The sequence below is a fragment of the Saccopteryx leptura genome, chromosome 3, assembly GCF_036850995.1.
Source record: "Saccopteryx leptura isolate mSacLep1 chromosome 3, mSacLep1_pri_phased_curated, whole genome shotgun sequence".
Classification (NCBI taxonomy): domain Eukaryota; kingdom Metazoa; phylum Chordata; class Mammalia; order Chiroptera; family Emballonuridae; genus Saccopteryx; species Saccopteryx leptura.
The window spans coordinates 102,957,486-102,983,790 of record NC_089505.1 but is presented as its reverse complement, the minus strand read 5'-3'; the positions used below and the strand labels follow the sequence as shown (position 1 = coordinate 102,983,790).

General features: G+C 45.0%; 1 protein-coding gene across 2 annotated transcripts in view; it reads right to left on the bottom strand.

Annotated features, from left to right (window-relative positions):
- ARID1A (AT-rich interaction domain 1A) overlaps positions 1–26,305 on the bottom strand; it is an 87,235-nt gene that overhangs the window by 9,434 nt on the left and 51,496 nt on the right. Inside the window, exons 5-14 of one of the 2 annotated variants that reach the window (XM_066375547.1) lie at positions 11,399–11,639; positions 11,038–11,127; positions 10,333–10,500; positions 9,360–9,672; positions 7,518–7,663; positions 7,321–7,430; positions 5,938–6,147; positions 2,284–2,491; positions 416–548; positions 68–243 (exon numbers count right to left, since the gene is read on the bottom strand). In XM_066375547.1, the coding sequence (XP_066231644.1) occupies positions 68–243; positions 416–548; positions 2,284–2,491; positions 5,938–6,147; positions 7,321–7,430; positions 7,518–7,663; positions 9,360–9,672; positions 10,333–10,500; positions 11,038–11,127; positions 11,399–11,639 (1,795 nt within the window). The remainder of the gene's footprint in view (positions 1–67; positions 244–415; positions 549–2,283; positions 2,492–5,937; positions 6,148–7,320; positions 7,431–7,517; positions 7,664–9,359; positions 9,673–10,332; positions 10,501–11,037; positions 11,128–11,398; positions 11,640–26,305) is intronic. The other variant, XM_066375548.1, reaches the window with a different exon arrangement.

The following is a 26,305-nucleotide window of genomic DNA, read 5'->3' as shown; positions in this document are numbered from 1 at the left end:
CTCTCAACCTATCACCCCACTTCCCTGGCTCTGTCCTCAGGGTACAAGGCCAACAGCAATTGGTCACCTTTCCTCATGCTGCCATAAGGATCCTTATTTGGCTCGTAGGACATGCGCCCCATCATGTCAGAGGTATTCATACTGGGCTGGTACCCAGGGTTTGGAGTCATGGAATTCCGTTTCTGGAATGTGGGGTCACTTCCATCAGGAAAAGCATCCTGGATCCCGACTGAATTGCTCCTGCTCCAGAGCAAGGAAAGTCAATTAAACCCCAAATAAAGCAATTCCTCTGATAATGCAGGACACATGGGAGTCACTGTCTGGGTAAGCAGAGCAGGGACCACACCAGGCTGCACAGGAGCTCATGCACTTCTGTCCAAGGTACCCCAAATGACTTGCCCGTTTGTGGCCTTACCTCATGCCTGGCAGGGGGGGGATCTGACTGTGTGGTGTGGATGCTGGAGTTGGTGGCTTCAGGTCTCCCCCTTCTGCCATGGAACTGCTGGTTGACTGAGGAGTCTGTGGCCCCTGCATAGACCCTGATCCAGCTGTGGACAAAGATGCAGGGTGAGCAGGAAAGCGTTTAACTCTCAGGAAACACATGCTAGCATCTCTTCAGAAAAGATTATTTGTTACAAGATTAAAGCAAGGAAGCCTAAATCACCCTTCTCTACAGGAAATCTCAAGGCCAGGTCATAAAAAAGGGAACTTGGGGAGTCTATCATGGTCCTTGCTTTTTTTTTTTTTTTTTTTTTTTTGAGAGAGAGACAGACAGACAGGAAGGGAGAGAGATGAGAAGCATCAACTCATAGTTGTGGCACTTCAGTTGTTCATTGATTCATGCGTTCCTTGTCTGGGGAGCTCAGTCCGAGCCAATGACCCCTTGCTCAAGCCAGCGACCGTGAAATCATGTCAAGGAACCCGCACTCAGGCTGGATGATCCCATGCTCAAGCTGGTGACCTCGAGGTTTTTTTTTTTTGTTTGTTTTTTTTTATAAAGATTTTATTTATTCATTATAGAGAGGGGAGAGAGAGAGAGAGAGAAGGGGGAGGAGCAGAAAGCATCAACTCCCATATGTGCCTTGACCAGGCAAGCCCAGGGTTTTGAACCGGCAACCTCAGCGTTTCCAGGCTGACACTTTATCCACTGTGCCACTACAGGTCAGGCTTTTTTTTTTTTTTTTTTTACCTCGAGGTTTTGAACCTGGGACCTCAATGTCCCAGGCCAATGCTCTATCAACTGTGCCACCACCAGTCAGGCAAAATAGGTATAATTTTGATTTATTCACACTGGATGACTATTGTATTGGCTGTTTTCATTTTTTTAATTTGACAATTTAAAGGAAATGAGGTCAGTGCCCCTGACTAAATAGTCAGGCATTGCATGTTTTAAAAAGTCTTACAAGCACACCAGTTGAAAATTGCTGCTCTGGCTCTGGCCAGGTAGCTCAGTTGGTTAGCTCATTTTCTTGATATGTTAAGGTTGCTGGCTCGACCCCTGGTCAGGGCACATAAAAGAATCAACCAATGAATGCAGAAATAAGGGGAACAACAAATCGATGTTTTTCTCTCTTTTCTCTCTTTTTCTTCTTCTCTCTCTGAAATCAATTTAAAAAAAAAAAAAAAGAAAAAAGAAGAAAATCGCTGCTCCAAGTTGATGAGCACAGAACCAACAGTAATTATGTTTCCATTAGTTACCATTCCCAGAAGCAGATATCCCACTGCTTGGGCCTCCCTAGCTGATGAGTCATCTCAGGCACTCATTACACCCTCGGAGGTCAACACCAGAGCACATGTGTTTACACCAACCTTCTAGGAGTCCTGGCCTTCCCATGCTTGCCCAGGCCTCAGCTTCCTTTCACAAAGGAGAGCAGTCAGAGAGTTCCATTCATATCCCCTCCCCACCACCTCCTTCCCATTCATTACCATCTCAACTCCCTGGGGAATTCAGGGCTCTAGTCTGAGCTGCATTCTAAGGTGCTGACATCAGTGGGCCAAAGCTCCCAGACTGTCTTGCCTTGCTATCTGTCAGATTTCCCACTCTGATGTCCCTCCCACTTGCTAGTTTACAAACATTTGGCAAGATGCCAGGTGCACAATGGAAATTAAAACTTAAGGCTATTGCAGGCTACCTCCCAAGAGTTGCCACTGCCTGCTCTTTAGTCTGCCAACCTATTTTATCTGTGACAGAGCACAGCATACATCTCTGGTGGTAGGTACTGGCGAAAAAGGTGAATACTACCCTTGAAGTATGAGCTTTGATGGGGCTCACCCAATTCCTACCTGGAGAGGGAGGCTGGATCTTAGGCTGGGACTTCTTGGAATCAGCAGCTGCAAAGATGTCTGGAGGAGGGTCTTCTCCCCGTTCAATCTTGCACTCAAAGGCATAGAGACATTGGATATACTGCTTTTTCAAGGAGCTGGCAGCACTGCTTGAAGTGCCGACATTGAGGTTGGTCGCAAGTTCCCGCCATTTTTTGTTCTTATTGACCTGTAAAACCAACCATAAGAGTCAAGGTACATCTTCCTGCCCACAAGTCCCAAACCCCATCAGGCTACCAGGTACTTATCTCTTGTGGAATCACAATTCTCAGTTAATCACAAAAGTTAACCCCACTCAGTGGATAGTCCATAAACATTAAATTCGTGGCTGGCTATCATCTACCCTCAGCAGGCTCTATCCACAGATCACTGCAACCATCAGACAAGGCAAATATAATAGGGCATATTTCATATCACTATTAATTAGATAACAGCTTTAAGGAGGTAGTCTTTACAAATACATACTGCTGAAAAATCATGTGCAAATCACTAACAGATTCAAATCCTACTTTATTTTTAAATTTATTGATTGATTTTAGAGAGAGAGGAAAGGAGACAGACAGAAACATCAATCTGTTCCTGTGTGCGCCCTGACTGGAAATTGAACCCGTAACCTTGCCATACCAGGACAATGCTCCAACTAACTGAGCTACCCATCCAGGGCTCAAATCTTATTTTATTTTGAGAGAGAGAGAGAGAAGGGAGAGAAATGAAGATGAGAAGCATCAACTTGTAGATGCGGCACTTTAGTTGTTCATTGATTGCTTCTCATACATGCCTTGACCAAGGACGGGGGGGAGGGGGCTCCAGCCAAACCAGTGACCCTGCACTCAAGCCAGCAACCTTGGGGTTTCCAACCTTAGACCTCTCAGCATCCTAAGTTGATTCTCTACCTACTGTGCCACCTCCAGTCAGGCCCAAATATTTTTTTTTTTTTTTTTTTTTTTTTTTGTATTTTTCCGAAGCTGGAAACAGGGAGGCAGTCAGACAGACTCCTGCATGCGCCTGACCGGGATCCAACCGGCACACCCACCAGGGGGCGATGCTCTGTCCATCTGGGGCGTTGCTCTGTTGCAACCAGAGCCATTCTAGCGCCTGAGGCAGAGGCCACAGAGCCATCCTCAGCGTCCAGGCCAACTTTGCTCCAATGGAGCCTTGGCTGCGGGAGGGGAAGAGAGAGACAGAGAGGAAGGAGAGGGGGAGGGGTGGAGAAGCAGATGGGTGCTTTTTCTCTTGTGTGCCCTGGCCGGGAATCAAACCTGGGACTCCTGCACACCAGGCCGACGCTCTACCACTGAGCCAACCAGCCAGGGCTGTTTTTTTTCATAAACTTTATTAACGAGAAAGAATGGTGCAGTGTGCTTTTTTTTAAAGACTTAATTTAGTACTCAGCAGCATTTTTTAGATTTTTTAAATTAATTTATTCAGTTCTAGAGAGAAAGGAGAGAAAGAGAGAGGGGGGGAGAGAGAGAGAGAGAAAAAGAGAGAGAGAGAGAGAGAGAGAGAGAGAGAGAAGTGGGGAGGAGCTAGAATCATTAACTCTCATATGTGCCTTGACTGGGCAAGTTCAGGGTTTCGAACATCGACCTCAGCATTCCAGGTCGACACTTTATTCACTGCGCCATTACAGGTCAAGCCAGGCCCAAATCTTATTTTAAAGGCACACATAGGCCCTGGCCGGTTGGCTCAGTGGTAGAGCATCGGCCTGGCGTGCGGGGGACCCGGGTTCGATTTCCGGCCAGGGCACATAGGAGAAGTGCCCATTTGCTTCTCCACCCCCCCCTCCTTCCTCTCTGTCTCTCTCTTCCCATCCCGCAGCCAAGGCTCCATTGGAGCAAAGATGGCCTGGGCGCTGGGGATGGCTTCTTGGCCTCTGCCCCAGGCGCTAGAGTGGCTCTGGTCGCAGCAGAGCGACGCCCCGGAGGGGCAGAGCATCGCCCCCTGGTGGGCAGAGCGCTGACCCTGGTGGGCGTGCCGGGTGGATCCCGGTCGGGCGCATGCAGGAGTCTGTCTGTCTCTCCCCGTTTCCAGCTTCAGAAAAATACAAAAAAAAAAAAAGGCACACATAAAAACTAATATTACATAAAATGGAGATGTGTAGTAATACCAACAACCATTGTTGATAGGGTACATTCCAGAATCTTTCCCATCTTCAGGCCACCTGGGCCAGTCAACTGGAATGGCCCTCCCTCTACATAAACCCTATTAATCCTTCAGAAGAACTCAGGACTCATCTTTTGCCTTCCTGGAGCCTGCACAAACTAATTTATAACTACTCTTTCTCCTCTGAACTGTCTTTAGAGTTCAGTCACATCATAGCATCTAAAAGGCTGGCATCCTTTTGCAAACCATGACAAGCTCAGGCTTTGAGATTCCCTCTGTACTTCATCTTAAGTTCAGAAGCCCACCCAGTTAAAAGTATGCCAAACCTAACCCAATGTCCCCTTTCCCTACAGGCAGGAGAGGCTTGTGTGTGTGAAAATTAGTACCAAGGACAACAGCGGGAATAAGCCCAGGGTCACTTCAGAAGCCTCTGTGGCTTTGCTTCCCACGCCACTTATGTGGCAGTGCACACGTGTCTTGTTTTGTTTTGTTTTCCTTTGTGGGGGAGGGAAATAAAGCTTGAAGGGAGAAGGAATTCATAACTGACTGTTGGTTGGCTTCATTCCAATCACTTTCTTTTCTGCTGGTGACAGCTGTTTTCCTCTTCTGATTTAGAAGGTTTGGAATACATCCCTCCCAGTCACGCCTTCCCTGAGCTCAGCCACAAACTCAGGCTCCTGATCTGATGACTACAGAACACACATAGGAGGAAAATATGCAAGCCAGTGTGCCGTCTGTCAGTGTCGTCTCACCCGTTGGCCGCCTGGGCTGAGTGTAAAACAAAGCTATAAGGTATCAGGACAGAGGCAAGGCTCAGGGCAGCGTTCAGTTCAGAGGTTTATAGCAGAGATGAATTCATTCACTTCAGTCTCTCATACAGAGCAAGTGAACAAAATTTCCCAGCTCTTCTCTCTTCACAATTTCTACTATATAGCTCCTGAAATCTTACCTCCACTGAAAAGTTTCCTAGAAAGGGTCAGCAACTAGTTTTTGCTGCCCTTGCATCATCTTGCAGACCAATTATATGTAGCAGAAATCTTGCTGAAAGCTTTATTATTTCTAGCTTTAGACAGTCTAGCAGGGTACACTGTCCCTACTTGACAAGTAAGAAACATTAGGGCTCAGAGTGGTTACAAACCTTTATAAAGATCACATATAAGTGGCTAAGACAAGATTCAAAACCAGGCCTATCTCTCCAAATTTTGCCCTGGTCTACCATGCCAGACTGCCTTCCATAGAATCAGAATGCCCACAGACGTTCCTATCCTTGCAACACAGTGTAACTCTAGATATATGGTAAACGTAATGCTAATACCTCATCCTACCCAGGGAAGCCTCAGCCTTCTGGAAGTCTATCTTCTGGAAGCCCGTGCTCTCAAGTCTGTCAGTATGTGACTTGGAGAGCAGGAAAAGGTAATATCCCTGTGGGATGCATGATGCTAGTTGAAGCCACTGAGTACCTTGAGGCAGGCTTGTTGAAACCACAGGGGAAGCCAAGTGCCAGGCACTCACCTGAGTCAATCCACCAATCTCCTTCACAGACACATAGAGGCGATAGAGGTCCAGAGGTTTCCTACCCACAGCAGGCAGATTTGTCATGCCCATGGCCTTCTCCTCAGTGAAGGCAAGATAACGGTCTACCCATATCTTCCTCTCAGGCTCACCACCCAGCTCATACAACTTGGTGATCTTCTCATTGGTTGTAGTAGAAGAACTGGATTTCTGGAAGGGGCAGATAGAGATTCTTAGGAACTGGTTAGATTAAAGCCTATGCCAAGGGTCTCAGGAGTCCCTTAATTAGGGCAGTGATAAAGCTTCTTATTCTGGGATGGTTACTGACACCTGCCCTGCCTTCATATGGTTGAAAGCCAAAAGGGAGCTAAACCTTCTTCCTATAAAGAAAGAAAAATACTAAACATTGGGTGCTGTGTTAGATGCCTTTCCATATTAGGTATTATAAATTATCCTCTTCTTAAAGCTAAGGGAGCAGGCATAAGGAGGCCATGCCTAAGATCTCATAGCTTTCAAGTAGCAGGGCTAAGTGTCAAATCTTTGTCCACCTGACATCAATGTCACTACCATTCCTGCGCAACTTACCCAGGAGCTTGGACACTTTTACAGACTGTTTTGGAGAACTCAAGAAACTCAAAACATGACCTTAGACAATGGGATCAACTAACATGAAACTATCACCTCTCAAAAAGGAAAGGTCTCCCAATTGCTTGAAAATTTTGGTTTGGATAGTATTCTGTCCAAGACGGGAGGATGGCAAAAAGGTGTGGGAACCAGAGGAGAAGGCCCATAGAAGGTGGCAGCTATGAATTTTTATTTCTCTTACTTTATAAGATAGGAAAAATGAGGTATAACAAAGAACAGAAATGTTTCAAATGACTCAACACTGAACAGATCCCCAGGTTGCCACATGGCCCAACGGACAACACATTCCGGACCAACCTACAGGGACGCCAAGGACCCAAATCCTACCTGCCTCATCTCCCCCTTTACAAACCATAGGGCACCAACCATTCCTGCTGTTCTTAGTATGGTCCATGAAGAGAAGAGCAACTAGTTGCCCATGGCACATACTGGCTATGTATAGGGGGCACAATTTCACAGAGAATTCTATACTGCAAGTCTGGTATATTTCCTCCGTTACAGACAGCTGTGAGAATATAATGCTTTTTTATACATCAGGACTCCTTAGACTAACTTAACCTAATTTAATGAGCTATTATCCTGGGAAGCTTCATGATAAGAAGAGGAAACAACAATATTTTCTGAGACAACCTAGTTTTGTCATAAAAAGCTAGAGTCTAATCACCTTCTTGTTTTTCCTCCCTATCACTGGAAAGAATAAGACAGAAAGTTGAGAGGAGGCAAGATATAAATCATTACTTTGGATTTGGATTCTGTCTTGGGTGTCCCATCAGCCTTGTTGTTCATTTTGGTGGCTGGAGTTAACTTGACATCCCCAAGGCCCATCATCTCTGGGCTGGCTGCCATCCCTATAAGAGAAAAAAATATTCTTAAGTTGAATAGGTTTGTGATATGATCATTCTGGAAGAAATCTCTGAGCAATGACTAGGACTTACCTGCTGAATTGTTGGCCATGGTTCCACCCATTGGATATGGGGGTCCCTGAGGGTTGATCATGCCAGCCATGCTATTAATCCCTTGTCCATAGGGAGGTCCAGTTCCCATTATGCTCCCTTGATTCATATTGGGGTAGCCTGGTGGCCTGAGAAAGATGGAAAGAGGGAGAGAGAGAGGGAGAGAAGGAGAGAAGGAGAGAGAGAGAGAGAGAGAGAGAGAAAGGAGTTAAGAGACACTGAGCTTGCCTGACCAGGCTGTGGTGCAGTGGATAGAGCATCAGACTAGGATGCGGAAGGACCCAAGTTCAAGGCCCTGAGGTCGCCAGTTTGAGTGCGGGGTTACTCAGTCTGCTGAAGGCCCGCGGTCAAGGCACATATGAGAAAGCAATCAATGAACAACTAAGGTGTCGCAAAGAAAAACTGATGATTGATGCTTCTTATCTCTCTTCGTTCCTGTCTGTCTGTCCCTATCTATCCCTCTCTCTGAATCTCTCCCTCTGTAAAAAAAAAAAAAAAGAGAGACAGAGAGAGATACTGAGCTTTCAGATTTAGACTTGAGCAAAATAGGATTGTGTCAGCCAAGACCATTTAGTTAGGCTTACAAGGAAAAAACCACAGTCGTGCACTATCTGACTTAGATATTTTTATCTTCTACCTCCCACAAAAGGTTCAAGCCCCAAATGGGAAACCATAGCTCAATTTTAAAGGAAGCACTCCTTGAAGAATAAAGTCCTACCCTGTCTCTTAAGTACTGCCAGCCTCAAAGCCACCTTCAAAGTCAAGAATGTTTCCATTTAAGAGCTCTCTCTATGCCAAAAGGCCCCAATTGCTCAATGTTATCATGCTTTGTCACATTAAATCCCAACCAAACTGCAGCCCTCAACAGCAAAGCACCTGGTGGTGGCAGGGAATGAAAGGGTCTGGAAGGCCTGTATTCTTTCTTGATGGGCCCACTACAAACCTTGTGCTTTCATCATTCTGAAGTAGTAACCAAACCAACCTCTTTACAGTTACAGTCAATCATCCTATTCTACCTTGGTTCATCAACATCCCAGTAAGGCTAGTCACTTTAAGAACTGTAGACACCAACAATGGAGTACCAGGGCAGAGCCTTCAGAAACAGAGGAATTGACCCTGCTCATCTGGCTCAGTGGATAAAGCGTCAGCCCAGCATATGGATGTCCTGGGTTTAATTTCTGGTCAGAGCACATAAGAGAAGCGACCATCTGCTTCTCTCCCCCTCCCCCTCCCGCAGCTAGTGGCTCAAATGGCTCAAGTGTCAGCCTCAGGTGCTAAAAATAGCTTGGTTGATTTGAGTATCGGTCCAAGACATAGGTTGCCGGATAGATCCCAGTAGGAGCACATGTGGGAGTCTGTCTCACTATCTCCTCCTCTCCTCTCACTTATAAACAAAAACAAAAACACAAAAACAGAGAAATCACATTCTGTGGCCAAGGAAGAAGAGATGGATCTTCAACTCATTAAACCAAATCAATTGAACTTTTTGTGCATTAGCACCAGAGTCAAATGCACAGGACCACATAGAACAGTAGGAAATAAAAAAACTCTGAAGACTTATTTTTTCCTAATCAAAATAACTCATACTTTATAAAGTTCTTTACATATGATATTTGGTCATGTGAAATTTGATGCCAATTTAAGATACTTAAGAATCAGAACTTTTGTTGTGCTTCCTACTGTAAGAAATCCTACTCTTTAAAAAGCTCTCAGTAAAATGCATATTTACTAAGATGATGTGGTTTAGGTCTATAAGTATCTCAATGACCTAAATGACTAATTTATTTCCTTGCACTGAGACCTTCTTCACTTCCCAGGACTTACCTGTTTTGGATAGAGTTGGCAGCAACATGCATGGCGACAGCAGTTTCTTGAGTTTTCCGGTTCATGCCCCCTGGTGGGGGACACATCCCTGACCCAACCTGAGTTGGCATATTGGCCATGTTAGGGCCATAAGGCCGGTTGCCCATGGAGGCATGACTCATTCTCCCTGGAGGGAGTGTGCCATAAGGTGGGATGCCAGGCTGCCCATGCATCTGACCTCCAGCACCCATAGGGTTCATGCTTCCAGCCATGCCTGCACTGGGGTAGTTAGCATTGGGCAAGGCATTATAGTTTGGCTGCCTGGGGTAGCCTCCTAAGAAGGGAGGAAGGAAAGAAGACACAGAAATGTGGTTAGTGACTTATTAGCAACTCACTAATATTGCTCAAACTCTAAAACTCCAAAGATGATAAACAATGGAAATCATTTGAGATTTGGTCTGAAAAGAGACCAATTTCATGGTAGCCTTTACATTATTAAAAATTTTTTTCAAAGTAAAAGGGGAGGGGGCAAAAGCATTGTTCCCTCATCTTAAAGATGGCACAGAGCAAGACTGGCTTTGCTGCTATACAGGCCCAACAACGCCCAGATTCTTTCCTTTCTACATCCTTGCCTTCTAGCCCATGCTACATGAAGGACATTCAAGCTTTAGTTTAGGGCTAGTTTTGAAGAAAAATCCATTCTACTAGGACTAATTTACTAAAAACACATATAATAACCAATAATTACCACTTATTAAGTGTCTTTGCTCAGTCTGGAGCTAAATGCCTTATCCCTATTTTATAGATGAAACAGAGGCACAGGGATATTCAAGGACTTTCCCATGGTGACAGTCCTGCCCTTATTTAGTGCCTGGCCTTGGTGAATTATAAGCAAAGGAAGGTCCTACTCTTACACTCCAGGCAGCAGCATATCAGACAAGGAACTATTTTCTCATCTCATGTCTATGTACTCCTAACTGGGTAGAATACTCACCCTGTGGGCCGTACTGACTCCCCTGGGGACCATAGCTCCCCATGGAGTTCTGCTGGTAGGAGCCCATGCCTGTGTGCATCTGTCCTCCAGAAGGCTGACGCGGAGATAAGGCCGAGCCGGGCTGGGGGGAACTGTACTGGGGCATCTGGGGGTTCCTCTGCATGTAACCTATTTGTGGGTAGTGCCCATATAATTATTACCTCAGTACAATAGGAACAAATGCTTCCCCTTAACCTAGAACTTCACCATCTATAGTTTCTTTAGTAACTAATTGAATAAAATCTGTCTTACTGCTATATAACTGTGTGCCATTTTAGCCACCCTCCAAAGAGACATAGCCATTAACCAGACTATGCCAACTCTTTCTACTAAATGGGGGTTTGAAAAGACAAACAGCAATTACAGAAAAACAAAATGGTACAGCATTTAAAGAGTAAAGATTCCATGATGAGTTTTAGCATCTGCTGACCAAATTAGATACAATGTATGTAGGGCGGACTCTATCAAAATACAGACACTGAGAAACAAGGAATGATTGTGGGGAAACAGTTCTGGAGCCACAACATGGCTAAGCCCACTCTTAACTTCGTAATTGTTGCTGGGATTGTCCTAAACTTCATGGTGATACAGTTTTCCAAAAGCTACTGCACTGGATAACCCAGTGTCAGCCATAGCCCACCCTTCCCTCAAAGCCCTGTCTCTTACCTCGATCTTGAGCAATGCTTGATTGGTTCATGGAAGGATGCATGATGCTGTCTGACTGGCCACTGGGTGGCCGAGGTGGCATCTGGTTGCCTGCTCCAGACAGAGAAAGTAAGCCAATCATGGCTAAGCCTAGAAATTCTGGCTAGGAAGTCAATTCAGAGCTGGAAGACCAAGCACCTCCCAGCATCACATACACAGAGAGCTCCTACCAAGGGGCTCCCAACTCCCTTTTTTCAAATGCTGATGGGAAACTGCAGAAATGACCAGAGAGGCTTTCTCTGCCAGTAGAAGGTTGGGGCCCCCTAATATCATTGGAAGCCAGTCCCACTCCCTCTCCCCAAAACCCAGTACTTGAGGGTACCTGGCACTGCAGCAGGTGAGAGTGGTCCTGAGCGAGACTGAGCAACACTGGCGGGAGAGCCAACAGGGGACGGGGAGGGGCCTCGGATGCCAGGCAGGTGAGGGGAGGTATGAGGAGAGAAAGGAGACTGAGCTGGATTACTCTGCTCTCCTTGGCTGCTGGAAATCCCTGATGTGCTCACTCCAGGGCTCAGAGCTCCTTCTGTCCCCATGGGGAGATCATCTATTGAACCAGACAGATCCTGAAACATACCACACAAGGACATGGATTAGCAGTATTAGGCAGAAAGACTCTTCTTTGAACAATCCTACTATATGATTAATATTTTCCTTAAACACTCAAAGGGAAGTACACCACACACACTATGCTGTCATGATACTATAGCTTACATATGGCAAATTCTCTATTACAGGCCAAAGAGAAAATATTTTAGACTCTGAGTGCCATATACTCTTCTTCAACTACAACTATTCAACTCTGCTATTACAGTTCAAAAATATTTACTGATAATACTTAAAAGTTTTATTGGACCATAGCCAAAAACTGGCCCACCCTCTGGTCTATCCATCAGAAGGAGATCTAGTACTTGTATCTTCCTTCCCAGCCTCAACTTCTATAGTCATAACACTGCAGAATTTCAATAAGTCTTTAGTTTTTTTCCACTGAGGAGGCTTTATAAAGCACTGCCAGGGTAGTACCAGGAGCCACAAGAATATGTTAACAAGTTTGGGCAATAATTAAGATATCCCCTTTCTATCAGATTATTACAACCTACATTTACCAAGGACTCACTTTCTTCAAGTTACCATAATTAAAAAAATTTTTTTTAAATTTTTTGGTGGCAGATAGAGTGAGAGAGAGGGACAGATAGGGACAGACAGACAGGAAGGGAGAGTAATGAGAAACATCAATTCTTCGTTGTGGCACCTTACTTGTTCATTCATTGTTTTCTCATACGTGCCTTGACTGGGGGGCTACAGCAGACCAAGTGACCCCTTGCTCAAGCCAGCAACCTTGGGTACAAGCTGGTGAGCCTTGCTCAAACCAGATGAGCCCGCGCTCAAGCTGGCAACCTCAGGGTCTCGAACCTGGGTCCTCCACATCCCAGTCCGATGCTCTATCCACTGCGCCACCACCTGGTCAGGCTAAAAAATTTTTTAATGATTTTGAGGGAGGGAGGAAGAGAGAGACAGAGACAGAGAGAGAGAGGGAGAGGGAGGGAGAGAGAGATATCTAGCTTAGAGAATTGTCCTGAAAAACTAAGGATGCAGGTTTGATCCTGGGTCAGGACACATACAAGAACCTACCCCAAATGAATGCACAAATAAGTAGAATACCCAAACTATCGTAATATTTAAAATATAAGGGGTAGGAGGTGGAAAATGAACTTATGCACAGGAATGAGAAGTTCTGGGACTATATTCCTAACACCTGGCCCATAATAGGGAAGAACAAATGTTTATCAACTGAACAAATCCAGTTTTTTCTCTAATTTTAAGTTTACTCAATGCAGACCTAGTTTTCTGAGGACTTTGCCTTAAAATTATTAGTAAGAGTTCACTTTGGGTCAATAAACTTCAAGATTAGCAATCAGGAGCTCAATATGAAAAATATTCACCCCAGGAAACCCCCTCCCAACCCTACCCCACATTCGTTCTCTAGCAACACCACTGGCCCAACACAACATATTAAATTAACTTCAGACTAGAACCTAACTATATCTTGAAGAAAGGATGAGAGTTTTGGATAAGGGCTCAGGTTTGAGTTAAAAAAAAAAAGTTCTTTTAAAGGGACACATCTGAAGAGAAAGGAGATCCAAAATGACCTGATTTGAGTCTCTTCTTATTCCCACAACGAGCTCACCTTGGGAATTAGTTCAAGGTGACTCGGACAATAACACTGGAGGTCAGAGAGCACTTTCAGGCTCTCCTCCAAGTATCCAGGTTGGTTGGACCTTCTGCAAAATAGCTGGTTACTTCACTAGGCTAGGAGCATTTCTGCTGAGTTCTATGGAAACAAAGCTTGCCCTGAAGGCAATGCAGGCAGGTAGCTATGCATTTGTGCCTATGTCCAGCTTTCAGTGTTAGCTGAGAAGTTAGAAAACGCTAGCTTTCCACTAAGCGCAGCTAGTACGCCACAGCATGCTTTAAAAATGCAACTAGAATTGGTCTCAGCATGGAAAGGGAACTCAAGAAGCCCTTCTCTAGGTAAAAGCAAAGAGCCTCTTCTCAAAGTACTAAAGAACCTAGAGCTATAAAAAGCCCTGGGTTCATCCTGAGAGAAGGTGATTCCATCTCCATGTTGAAGACTAAGTTCTCTGAGCCAAGGAGAGTAAACTCAAAGAGGCAGCAAGATGATGAGAGAGCCAGCCATGTATGCCAGAAAAGGCCTCAAAAGCCACTTGCTAATCTCTAGTCAGTAACAGAAACCACAGCCCAGTGCTGTTTTAGGGGCCAGTAGGTTCCTTCAGCATTTCTTCCTACAGTCTCCATTCCTTATCAAACCACCAGCTTCTGCTAATAAAAGCTACTTGCTTTTAACATGAAAAAGAAATCAGTGTATTTTTGGAATAGAAGAGGACTCAAACAAGAACTTGGCTCTATTCAAATGACTTTGAAAAATTAAGGGTCTTGAACATTTCTGTCTTTTAAGTATAACACAAACATTCTCATGGTAAAAACAACTCAGTATGGATAGAGCCAAAGTACCCCTTTGCTCTTTTCCTGCTGCCCTCAACAGAACCCTGTTCAATAGGATGTATTATATCCTTGGAGACCTTTTGAGGAACTGAGGAAGGAAAAAAACAAAAAACAAAAAAACCCCAACCATAACCCATCAACCATTGCTATGGAGTCAGGGCAGGGCCTATGGATGCTCCTTCAGACACACATCTGTGAAAAACCAGAATCTCCACAGATCCCTGTGTGAATGTCCTAGTCCAGCTGAGGGAAGCCCAGGAGCCTGAAGAGAACACTGGTAGACCCTGACTCTCAAGATGCTGGGGGCATTTGTGGTGACAAAGTGGTGGCTTTCTTCACAGAGGCACTCTGAGGAGAACTGTCACTTTTGGTAAAGTGCCTTGAGATCCTTTGAGATAAAGTACTAAATAAAACCACCGTCAACAGAAAGCAGCCCCACATGGGCTGGGATAGCAAGGCTCGAATAATAGTGGGGAAGGCGGCAGCATTAACACTCTTATCTCTTTGATTTGGTTGATTTGAGGCCAACCTCTCAAACTGTCATTTCCATCAGATGGCAACCGGTCAGCATGGGTGAGTAGTTGATTAAAAAAAATTAAGTTACCAGAATGTTAGCAATAGGAAGAGACAAATCATTCACATTAACAATAATTACCATTTGATCATCTATGATGTGCCTGGCACTTTATGGAGTGACTTAATTTTCTATAATTTTTGGGAGTAGGTACTTCTACCACTAACATGTAGAAGATGAGGAGAGCTGAGGCTCAGAGATTGGGTTACATGCCCACGTCATCCAGCAACTAAATGTCAGAATCTAGATTTTGATCCCATGTTTGCTGAATCCCAGAGCCTATGTTACTTGTCTCTCCATTATGCTGATATTATATATATGGACTGAGGAAATAGCACTATACCCTTGAGTTAGGAAACCAAGGCCCATATCTTGGTACTTATCAGTTGTGACCTTGGGTTAGCTGACAACAAAATCAGGCTTTGGTTTCCTCACTTATACAATGAGAGGACTGGATAAATCTAAGTTTGTGAATTCCATGCCAGTGGAGTTCATATGCATGAAACTCTATGGCACCATATGGTCAGGGTCATATGAAATATGTGATACCAGTAGCAATGCCCTGGAATGAGAGAGATGACAACACACAAATGGTGTAAGATGGAAGACATACCCTCCAGCCCCGGTGGCTATTCACAAGTAAATGTTTTTATTGGGAAATGGGAGAAAGTTGTAAGGGCAGACTCCAAAAGCAGTCTCTCCCTCTATCTACATGAATAGATATTGCTCTGAACTCCATGTCCTTTTATTGCACAGGACACACCTCTGCTTTCTACCCTACAAAAAGCCAGTTTTTCAGGTCTTTTGTTCTACAAAAAAGCTGGATGTCTGGTTGTTGAGTCAGAGCTCAGTGTGCTCAACAAGTATAGATTTCCACAACATACTTAACACAGACGAGTTCAATCAATACCAGCCCCTAGTCTGTCTAGTGGGGGCCACCTTTAGTATGTCAGGACTCATGTTCTCAGTGCTCCCAAAAGGGTCCACCTGACAGATACCTTCTAGGAGAACTGCTGAAAGATTTATAACACTACCTCTTAAATGGAAAGATCTGTTTTCCTGGGTTTGTGCTCCTCCAAGCATAATCCTGCTAAGAAAGGGGAGGTGAGGATCAGCCCACTCAGTGCCCTGCCAGTTCCAAGGAAGCTGCAGGGCCAGGGAGAATTTCCTCACGTGTTTCCAACGTGTTTCATGCATTTTACTGCTCATCTACCATGCAGATCAAAAGCACTGGAGCAAGTCCAACTATTTCACACAGAATCTCACACTCTAAGCTGGCTACAGCCCTGAAAGCCTTCGTTTCTTCACTTGAAATACTGCCCAATGTTATTTTGGGATGTGACCTGATAGAGAAAGCCCATAGGGAATCCATGACGATAACTGTTCCAGCTGTGATTGGTTGCCCAGTCCCAGTGAGTGCCAGCATGGGTTTGTCAGGCTCTGCTGACAAACAGAACTCAGTAGCTAACACCTTCTCTTCACACCACAACAAAACCATGCCCGAAATTACAGTCCATACCTCAATTGGGGGTGTGTGCGGGTGTGTATGTGTGTGGGGTGCTAGTGCTCTCACAGGAAGGGCTGCAAGTGCTAACATGAATTGGCTGCCTGATGAAGAACATTTCAGGCAGGAAGATACCAGATCAGGGTTAGATGAGGGGGGTTTAAACAATCTCCTAACAGAACCTCATGAGGATGACATCAGTTCATTTTGCTGAGCAGATTAAATAACATCAACAGGCAAATCTAAAGAACAGGCTCATGGCATTGCTTGACTCAGTTTTTTCTCATAAATTTGGCTGAATCTTTGAGAATAGGAGCATTTGTTAACTCCCAGATGGGGTTCTCATATTCTTTTAGTTGTGAAGAGCTTTTGCCAAATTGTGTTAACTGCTGGCAGGGAAACCACCCACTGAGAGTCAGGTAAATCCTACACATGCTTGTAGTAGGTTTGTTTGTGGGTATATGTGTGTGGTGGGAACCTTGCAACTTAACCATATTCAAATGATGATCCTTGAATGAAAAAAATGCAAATGCACAGCTTGAAATGACCAAATCTGGGCTGGCCTATGGTGGCACAGTAGATAAGAGTGTAAACCTGGAATGCTGAGGTTGCTGGTTCAAAATCCTGGGCTTGCCCAGTCAATACACATACAAGAAGCAACTATGAGTTGATGCTTCTCGCCCTACCCACCCCCTCTCACTTCTCTAAAATCAATCAATAAAAATATATATAGCCTGACCAGGCGGTGGCGCAGTGGATAGAGCGTCAGACTGGGATGTGGAGGATCCAGGTTCGAGACCTTGAGGTCACCAGCTTGAGCACGGGCTCATCTGGTTTGAGCAACGCTCATCAGCTTGAGCCCGAGGTCGCTGGCTCGAGCAAGGGGTCACTCGGTATGCTGTAGCCCCTCGGTCAAGGCACATATAAGAAAGCAATCAATGAACAACTAAGGAGTTGCAACAAAGAATTGATGTTTCTTATCTCTCTCCCTTCCTGTCTGTCTGTCCCTATCTGTCCCTTTCTCTGACTCTGGCTCTGCCACAAAAAAATAAAATAAAAAAAATAAAAATAAACACACACACACACACACACACATGAAAAAACAAATGATCAAAACAGCACCAGCAATTTGTCAAAAGATATTCCTAACCCAACAGATCCATGGCCATAGCAAGAGGCTGCTGGAGGCTGCTCTCATGCTAGAGAACAGGAGGAAACCCTAAAGAACACAGAAAAGGCAGGAAACTTAACCCTTGAAGAAAGGCAGATGGTAAGAAAAGAGGCAACAGCTTTGGCAAACTTCAAGACAATTACACAGGAATTACTTAAGGCACGTAAGCTTTTGGGAGACTTGTTTTTTTTCCATAAAACCTTCCTTAAGTAACATATATATTTGTCAAGGGTCAAGCAGAGAAGAAACTATCTCTATCAAACACTTCTATCCCCCCACCCTCAGTTGTTGCTAGATGGAGGAGGGGCAATTTGACCCACCCAGACTGGTAGGGACTCCAGAGTATGGCTGCTACATTGTTATTCCAATGAATGGTCTCAATCCAACAGATTAACTGCCATCCCTGCCTAGAGAGTAGACTAGCTGGTGATGGCTTGAATGCCAAGAACAAATTAATGCATAGAATAGGTTGTCTCTTGCTATTGGTGGTCCACAAAAGGGGTTAAACAGATGGTAAGGAAGAAGAAAGAAAAGATGCAGAGGCTAACACCATCCTTTTAGCTTAGGGCCAAGCACCGCATCTCCTGCCTTCACTACAGTCAGTTTGGAATAGCAGAAATTGCTTTAGGAAAGGCTCAGAGAACTCTATTTCCTACCCCTTCTCCCCAGGTTTCCAAAAACCTCTCACCAAAACTCTCTCTTTTTTTCTACAATAGGCTATTCTGGGGATAATAGATTGTTTCTTCCTGGTATCTTCTGGCTGCCTAGTGAGGATGTACAATGGAGAAGGATCAGATTCTTCTTGTCTTCAGAGTGTTTGGTAGGGGCTCACCTCCAAGAAAAAAAATCCCCTTTATATACATATCAGAATGCATATATAAAGCTCTGGGAGCCCCAATCACCGAAATCAAGATACTGAAAAGAGGAATAAAGCAAGTCCTTTTGTGTCTCCCTCTTGAAGGGAAGGAGAACTGTCATGTGTTCAACCCTAAGGTATGTGATTGGCTCACATTTTGTTCTCACAATCATCTTTTTTTTTTTTTTTTTAACAGAGACAGAGAGAGTCAGAGAGAGGAACAGATAGGGACAGACAGACAGGAACGGAGAGAGATGAGAAGCATCAATCATCAGTTTTTCATTGTGACACCTTAGTTGTTCATTGATTGCTTTCTCATATGTGCCTTGACGGTGGCCTTCAGCAGACCAAGTAACCCCTTGCTCGAGCCAGTGACCTTGGGTCCAAGCTGGTGAGCTTTGCTCAAACCAGATGAGCCCGCGCTCAAGCTGGCGACCTCGGGGTCTGGAACCTGGGTCCTCCACATCCCAGTCCGATGCTCTATTCACTGCGCCACAGCCTAGTCAGGCTCACAACCATCTTTTGATCTCGGTATCAATCCCATTTTAACAAAGAAGTAGGAAGCTCAGAAGTTAAATGACTTACCCAAGGGCAGAGACCCATTAAACAGAAGAGCCTGTACTCTTTGGCTCCAAAGCTGCCACTATCAAAGGCTCCATGTTCCAAACAAGGTCAGGCAACAACTTGTCTCCAGACATGCTGGGTGTTTATAGCTACGTAACTCTAACAAGCTAACCTTACTAGACCTCAATTAGATCTTCTGCAGAAGGAAAGACTAAAACTAGATAATCCAATTCTATAATGCTATGTGTTTCTCTCTTTCTTAGCCACTCTTCCTATAAACTACTCTTGCTTTCTAAACCTTCTTTCATGGTTTACTACAAATTTTTCACAGCTTGTTTTCACTTTGTTTTTTGTTTGTTTGTTTTTAATTTATTTATTGATTTTAGTGAAGGAGGGAGAGAGAGATAGGAACATTGATCTGTTCCTGTGTGAGCCCTGACCAGGGATCAAACTGGCAACCTCTGTGCTCCAGGACGATGCTCTAATCAATCGAGCTATCCAGCCAGGGTGGTTTACTTTCACCTAACTCTCTTAATTTAAACCTACTTCTACACTAAAGAGTATAGTCCTTTTTCTCACCTTTGGGTCCTGAGAAGGGTACTTAATGCACAGAAGAGACGGGTGAGGCCCTGGCCGGTTGGCTCAGTGGTAGAGTGTCGGCCTGGCGTGCAGAAGTCCCGGGTTCGATTCCCAGCCAGGGCATATAGGAGAAGCGCCCATCTGCTTCTCCACCCCTCCCCCTCTCCTTCCTCTCAGTCTCTCTCTTCCCCTCCCGCAGCCAAGGCTCCATTGGAGCAAAAGTGGCCCGGGCGCTGGGGATGGCTCCTTGGCCTCTGCCCCAGGCGCTAGAGTGGCTCTGGTTGCGACAGAGCGATGCCCTGGAGGGGCAGAGCGTCGCCCCCTGGTGGGCGTGCTGGGTGGATCCCGGTCGGGCGCATGCGGGAGTCTGACTGTCTCTCCCCGTTTCCAGCTTCAGAAAAATACAAAAAAAAAAAAAAAAAAAAAAAGAGGGGTGAGGACAGAATGACTTAGAATCTAGAGAGACAAGCAGGAAATTAAGTCCCATGAAGGTAGGTATCTGGTCTCTACTGGTTTTCATTATTGAATATGCCCTAATCCTATTACCAAGCATAAGGGTGTGACCCAAGGAGAGAAGCCAAACATTTCTGGCCTCTACTTGGCCTCATCTCAGGCAATTTCAAAACCTCACACTTTCCTCCTCACCCAGAGCCCTGCAGTCATCCTTCCAAACTGCAGGATGATGGAGCCTTTATTAGGGGCCCCATTTCCCAAACTACAAGATGGGACAGCTTCTCTCTGGGGGCAAAAACCAATCAAGCTTTAATCCCTTGTTCATAGCTGTGTTCCAACAATGGGCCAACAGAGTTAATCTGTAACAGAGCAGTGTGGCCCATTTCCCAGCTGAAGAGAGATGGGTGGGAAAACCAATTCCTTAAAGTTGCACATTAGGTGCAGCAACTATAGACTAAAGTAGTTTTTTGCCTTGGAAACTTCAAAGATGAGAATAGCTCTGTGTGTGTGTGTGTGGGGGGGGGGGGGAGCAAAGCCTCCAAAGTCATAGTACAACTTCCTTTGCCCTTCAACCAACAGGTAGGACCCAGAGTCCCTCTAAGGCTGCTCTAGGCACAGTGTTATAAGACTAATAGCACTGTGTTGAATTTGCCCTTTCCCCCACTAGCCTATGCAACCAGAGCAGGACCAGTATGTAGTCTTCTGTTATTAGTGACCAGAAAATAATGTCAGGCACACAAAACAAGATGTTCGAAAAATATTGCTGAACCAGTAATCTACTCAAAAGCATCCTCTTTAGACCCAATGTCTATTAGTCCTCTCTCTTTCATCACCATTCCCCCATCCTAACCCTGTAATTGAACTTTAGACCTCCACATTCAGTAAGGCACTATTGGGTCAAGGCAACTTACTGCTGTCTAAAACTGGAAAGTGCAACCCCGAACGGGCCTTAGCCACTTGAATAAGAATTCTTGATAGAACTGCAGTATAGGGAAGGATCACCCAGAAAGGAGGCTGTCAGGAGGCAGGGCTCTGTGTCACTGAAGCAATTTCAATCTAATTACAAAAATACAGAAACCTATTGTTCTAATCCACCACAGCAGAATCTCTTCAGGTGGATATGACCCTTTGGGCGGAGGCTGAGGGTGCTGCTGAGGTGTAAACGGTGAAGAAGAAGACTGCTGTGCGGCCTGCATTCCTGTGGTGGGAGCCCAGGCAAACAGCAGCTCAGCCACTGCAGCAGCCATTGATTTTCCAACGGTCGATATTCTGCTCCCACAGATCTGCTCAGCTACAGGTTTAATCACATTGAGTGCTTCTGCTCAGCATCTCCCCTGCACTTCCCCCTCCCAAACCAACAGAACAAATACCAAACACAATGAAAGCTGGCACTGGTTAGATGGTGTTCCCCAGAGCTGGCCCCCACCCCCAGAGAAAGTCTAAGCACCAGCTCCAAGGGAGCCAAAGCTACATGGGCAGTCCACAAGAAGCTGCAGGGTAGATCCAGTCTCTAGAGAATAATTTAATCCCTTGTCCAACACTTCTATACAGACCCTTCTAGTAATTAAAAGATTTTACATTAAAAAAATCCAGGTTCCCAACTTAAAAAAATAAATAAAAAGATCCTAGGACTCACATAGGGCACTAATCAGTTGAACCCTTGCTTTCCAGGTTGTCAGTCCCTACTAGGCCTGCATAATCCCATGTCACCAAACTGACCAGCATTCTGACACACACACTTGGGCTGGAAGAGATGTCTCATCTAGTCAGAAACTACCTTTTGGCTAAAAATGTGCAGTGTTTTAACAGTCAGTAGCTAACAGACTCTTCATTTGAGGCATGACAAAAATGAAACTGGGTCAGAGATGGGCCTGAGTTAGAGTAGTCAAGAGCAGTGCATATTTATGGAATAGGACTGTGCTAATCCCAGCAGGAAGTGAGTATGACAAAGCTGGAGAATACAATGTGGTTAGGAACTTCCCACTTTCTCCAAGTCAAGCATTCCTTTTTAGGAAGGCCAACCACACACACCTTGGTCCATCATGATCAGCTTGAATCCTAGAACCTGAGCAAGGAGGGCAGGAAAAAGGGGAGAGGAAAAGAACACAGAAGAGAAAGCAGAATTCTAGGTATAAGAAGTATAGGGGGGGGGGATCTTAGGCTTCCACCTCATCTGGCTGCCCCTCAAAATTACAGCAACCAGAGGCAAGCAAAGATGTAATAATGTGAACAACTGAGGAAGACAAAGCTGGCACTGTGCTCAACGTAGCTTAGACCAAGGTCTAGGGGGCTGGGCTGCACGGCCTCCTTGGTTTGGTATGTAAAGCCCTAAATTTATATTTGCCAGCCGTCTTTTCTATTATGGGCCTACTGGTCTAGATAAAATCTAATATTTGGGGCAAGGGAGTGGAACAAACAAACCCAAGAGTGTGGAATGGATATAATCTTAAACCAGAAAAGGACAGCTATCAACCACAAAAGTCATTAAAACCAGTGGTCCCCAACCCCTGGGCTGCGGACCGGTGCCGATCTGTGGGCCATTTGGTACCGGTCCGCAGAGAGAGAATAAATAACTTACATTATTTCCATTTAAGTCTGAACAATGTTTTATTTTTTTAAAATGACCAGATTCCTTCTGTTACATCCGTCTAAGACTCACTCTTGTGATGCTGGTCTCGTAAGTTCGACAATTATATTTAAAAATACCACAGTTTTTACGCCAGTCGCATAATTTTATTTTGTGCATTTATCCATCCCACTCTAAAGGCTGATCCGTGAAAATATTTTCTGACATTAAACCGGTCCGTGGCCCAAAAAAAGTTGGGGACCACTGATTAAAACCAAAAAGAATAAGACTGAACATAGGGCCAAGTTCTAAAAGTAGAAAATGGGGTGGGGTGAATAGTCTTGATAACTGTTCCTCTCAACATTGATCCTTTTTATTTGAACATGGTTTCTCTCTTACCTTCCTCCAAATGTCAGGAAATTACCTTCACTCATCTCAGTAAACAATCTTCAACATCCCTCCCACATCACAGTTGGCTGTAAGGGGCAGGTTTGCTGATTCTCAGCTTGAGCCTTCAACCCCTAGTTTTCACCTTCAACAAGACATGGCTTCTTAGCTTCCTTGGAAAAGGTCAAATGGGAAGGAAGCAAGCTGGTAGCTTGCAGGTGAGTTCAGCCTCATGGCAGTCAGATTATGTCACAATACCAGCCAATTCCATGTTGACACCAGGTGGGGAAGATGGAATAGTTCAGGCCACAAAAGTGAAGAAAGCACAAGACCAAGCACTGGTTTCCTAAGGGACAACACTAAGTTCACATACCAGATTCACCATAGCTTTCACATAGAACACCAAATATTTTAGAAACATGCGAAAAAAAAACTGAGCTAATGCTATGCTTGATTTATCAAGTATGTTAACATAATTCCACGCCTAGGGATCCTCCCACTTGGATCAAGTTTAGAGAGCAAATTCTCACTATGGTGTAGAGGAGCCTAGTGGTTTCTGTAAGGATAGTACTGACGGGAGGGTTATATCTTGTTCAAAAAGTTCCAGCTCCCCTAACCCACCACCCATCCCAGGACAAATGAAAAATAGCTTGGCAGTACACATCTGGTAGGCTGGCCTTTTGATCTTGGTTGGTCTTTTCGGGACAAGAACAATGGCAGCTTTGCAAACAGTACCAATGTGAGGGAAAGGGAAGGGGGAAACAAAGCCACTGTCACCAGGGCAACTGAGTTCATCCATATGTTAATTTGGAGTTCCAGGAAATTCTAATTTTTGAGGTTTCTTCCCACATTTACTTCCTACTTTTGAGTCCTACATCTTCCTGAAGAGTAGACCTAATTTCAGAAGCCATAGTATTGCCAAGAAATCTCAACCCCACATCTCCTTCTTCCCTTTCTCCAAAGAGAAGACAATATAAAAGACAAAGTGTTTTCTGAACAAGGTATTCTTCCTTCTCTTAATTGAACTTTTTGCTGACCCTTTATAGGAGCTAGTCCTAATAGTAAAAGCACTGGACTAGAAGTCCAGAAAGCAAATGGTCTCATTTACTTAATTGGCCTTAGGCAAGTCCTTTACCCCTCTAGGCCTTAGGTTAGTCATATGTAAAGTGGGAGGTAAAGGGGAGTGGTAGTGTTTGTATTTGTGTGGTAAATATTCTGTGGACTAACTCAAGCTGCCTCTATCCTACTTCTTCCCTAATTTTAGAAGTTTAAAAAGTTAAAAACTACATCTCCCAGAATCCCTTCCGATGGGTATTGGATACAATTCAGTTTTCACTAATTAGAAGCAGGCTCAGATTAGAGTAATGTATAGCAGAGACCATGTTTCTGTCTCCTTCATTTGTTTCTGCAGGAGTATTTCAGCTTCATCTTCCAGTTAATTGGGTGCTGGTTGTGGCAGCAGCAGCTGCTGCTGCTTCTTGATTCCAGTTTACTGATCCCGGATAGCAGATTTAGAGCAACCAATCTGATAGTGACTCACAAGCAGGAGTTCCCTTAGTGGGTCAAATCTGGGTCTAGGTTCCTTCCATTCCTGAAGGACAAGCCTAGCAGTTGCTCCTTCAATCCTAATGTTTTCTCTTTTTTGTATGTGACAGAAAGAGAGAGAGACAGAGAGAGAGAGAGAGAGAGAGAGAGAGAGAGAGAGACCGAGAGGGACAGACAGGAAGGGAGATGAGAAGCATCAATTCTTCGTTGCAGTTCCTTAGTTGTTCATTGATTGCTTTCTCATGCGTGCCTTTGACTGGGGGACTATAGCAGACTGAGTGACCCCTTGCTCAAGCCGGTGAGCTGTGCTCAAACCAGATGAGCCCACATTCAAGCCGGCAACCTCAGGGTTTTAAACCTGGGTCTTCTGTGTCCCAGTTCGACGCTCTATCCACTGCGCCACCACCTGGTCAGGCCCTTCTAACAATTTTGTAAGACCAATTCCCAATATTAATCCCTATTATACAAACATATCTAGACCTAGCTTTCAGTGTAGAAACTACTCTGTGACACAGCTTTGTTTTTTTTTTTTTTGTATTTTTCTGAAGCTGGAAACGGGGAGGCAGTCAGACAGACTGCCCGACCGGGATCCACCCGGCACACCCACCAGGGGGCGATGCTCTGCCCATCCAGGGCTTCGCTCTGTTGCAACCAGAGCCACTCTAGCGCTTGGGGCAGTGGCCATGGAGCCATCCCCAGCGCCCGGGCCATCTTTTGCTCCAATGGAGCCTCGGCTGCGGGAGGGGAAGAGAGAGAGAGGAAGGAGAGGGGGAGGGGTGGAGAAGCAGATGGGCGCCTCTCCTGTGTGCCCTGGCCGGGAATCAAACCCGGGACTTCCGCACACCAGGCTGACTCTCTACCACTGAGCCAACAGGCCAGGGCCTCTGTGACACAGTTTTAACAGAAGATCCCAAAAGAGTACTTGTGAAAGAGAGAGAACAGAATTATTCACAAACACATTCTCTGCTAAGTCAACATCTTTTGGGAAAAATAGGTAAGAGAGGGAGGGGTGACACAGAATTTTAAAACACATTTAAAATATACCTTCACTTTGTCCCTTTTTATAAATTCCCTGCACCTTCTTCCTTCTACTCTAAGCTCTGGGAAGGTTGAATTACTCACACGAGATGAAGGTTGAGTCAGCATACGCTTTCCTTTTCATCCCTCCCTATAGTCTCTGCAAGCTTTTACTCTGCATTACCTGCCCAACCCAAAATAAGTACTCTCTGGGCTTCAGGGAAGTTTGGGTTAGAAAGGGTACCAATGCCTTCTTCAGCATCAGGAAATATGGTTTTTTATTAGTTCCAGGGCATACCTGTCCTAAAAGCCTTATGCACCTAATGAGTGAAAAAAGGTTTGGCCTGTACAAGATCCCAGTTTATCTTCTGATACCAATTTCTGGCAACTACCAGCTACCTATATAGCAGGGCTGGGACAAACTAAAAAACAATGTCAAATCTAAGTGGTATGCTTGGCGGGGGTGTGTAACTTCCCACCAGTCCTCAGTAGGTAAATGACCCCAGGAGACATCACACCAAAGGTACGGCTCAGTCAGTATTCAGACTGAAGTTGTACTAAAGAAATCAAAAGGTTCTAGCAAGAGGAATCTGTGTGAGATACACAAGCAGGAAGCTGAGCTGAGCTGAGCCACCAGCAACTAGAATAGAAACAGGAAATGGGCCCAGGAACAGGCATACGGAAATCTGCAGCAAGCAGCATAGGCTCCGGCAGGCACCAGGCAGTGTCAGGGCTGGAGCAGAGTGACAAAGATGGAGAATCGGATAGGCGAGCCCCACCAGAGAACCAGCTTTCTACAGAAGGAACATTTACTTGCTCAGGGTACATGCTGCTTGATCATTCTGGGCAGATATGGTGGGGGTGGGGATTTCCTTTTTCAGACTTTGTGAGAGCACACCTGGGCTACAACTCAAGGGGAACAAGCATAGATACACGGTCAGATATAAAGAAAACAGAACCACCTAGCTTCTGAGTATAAAAACTGCAAGTGG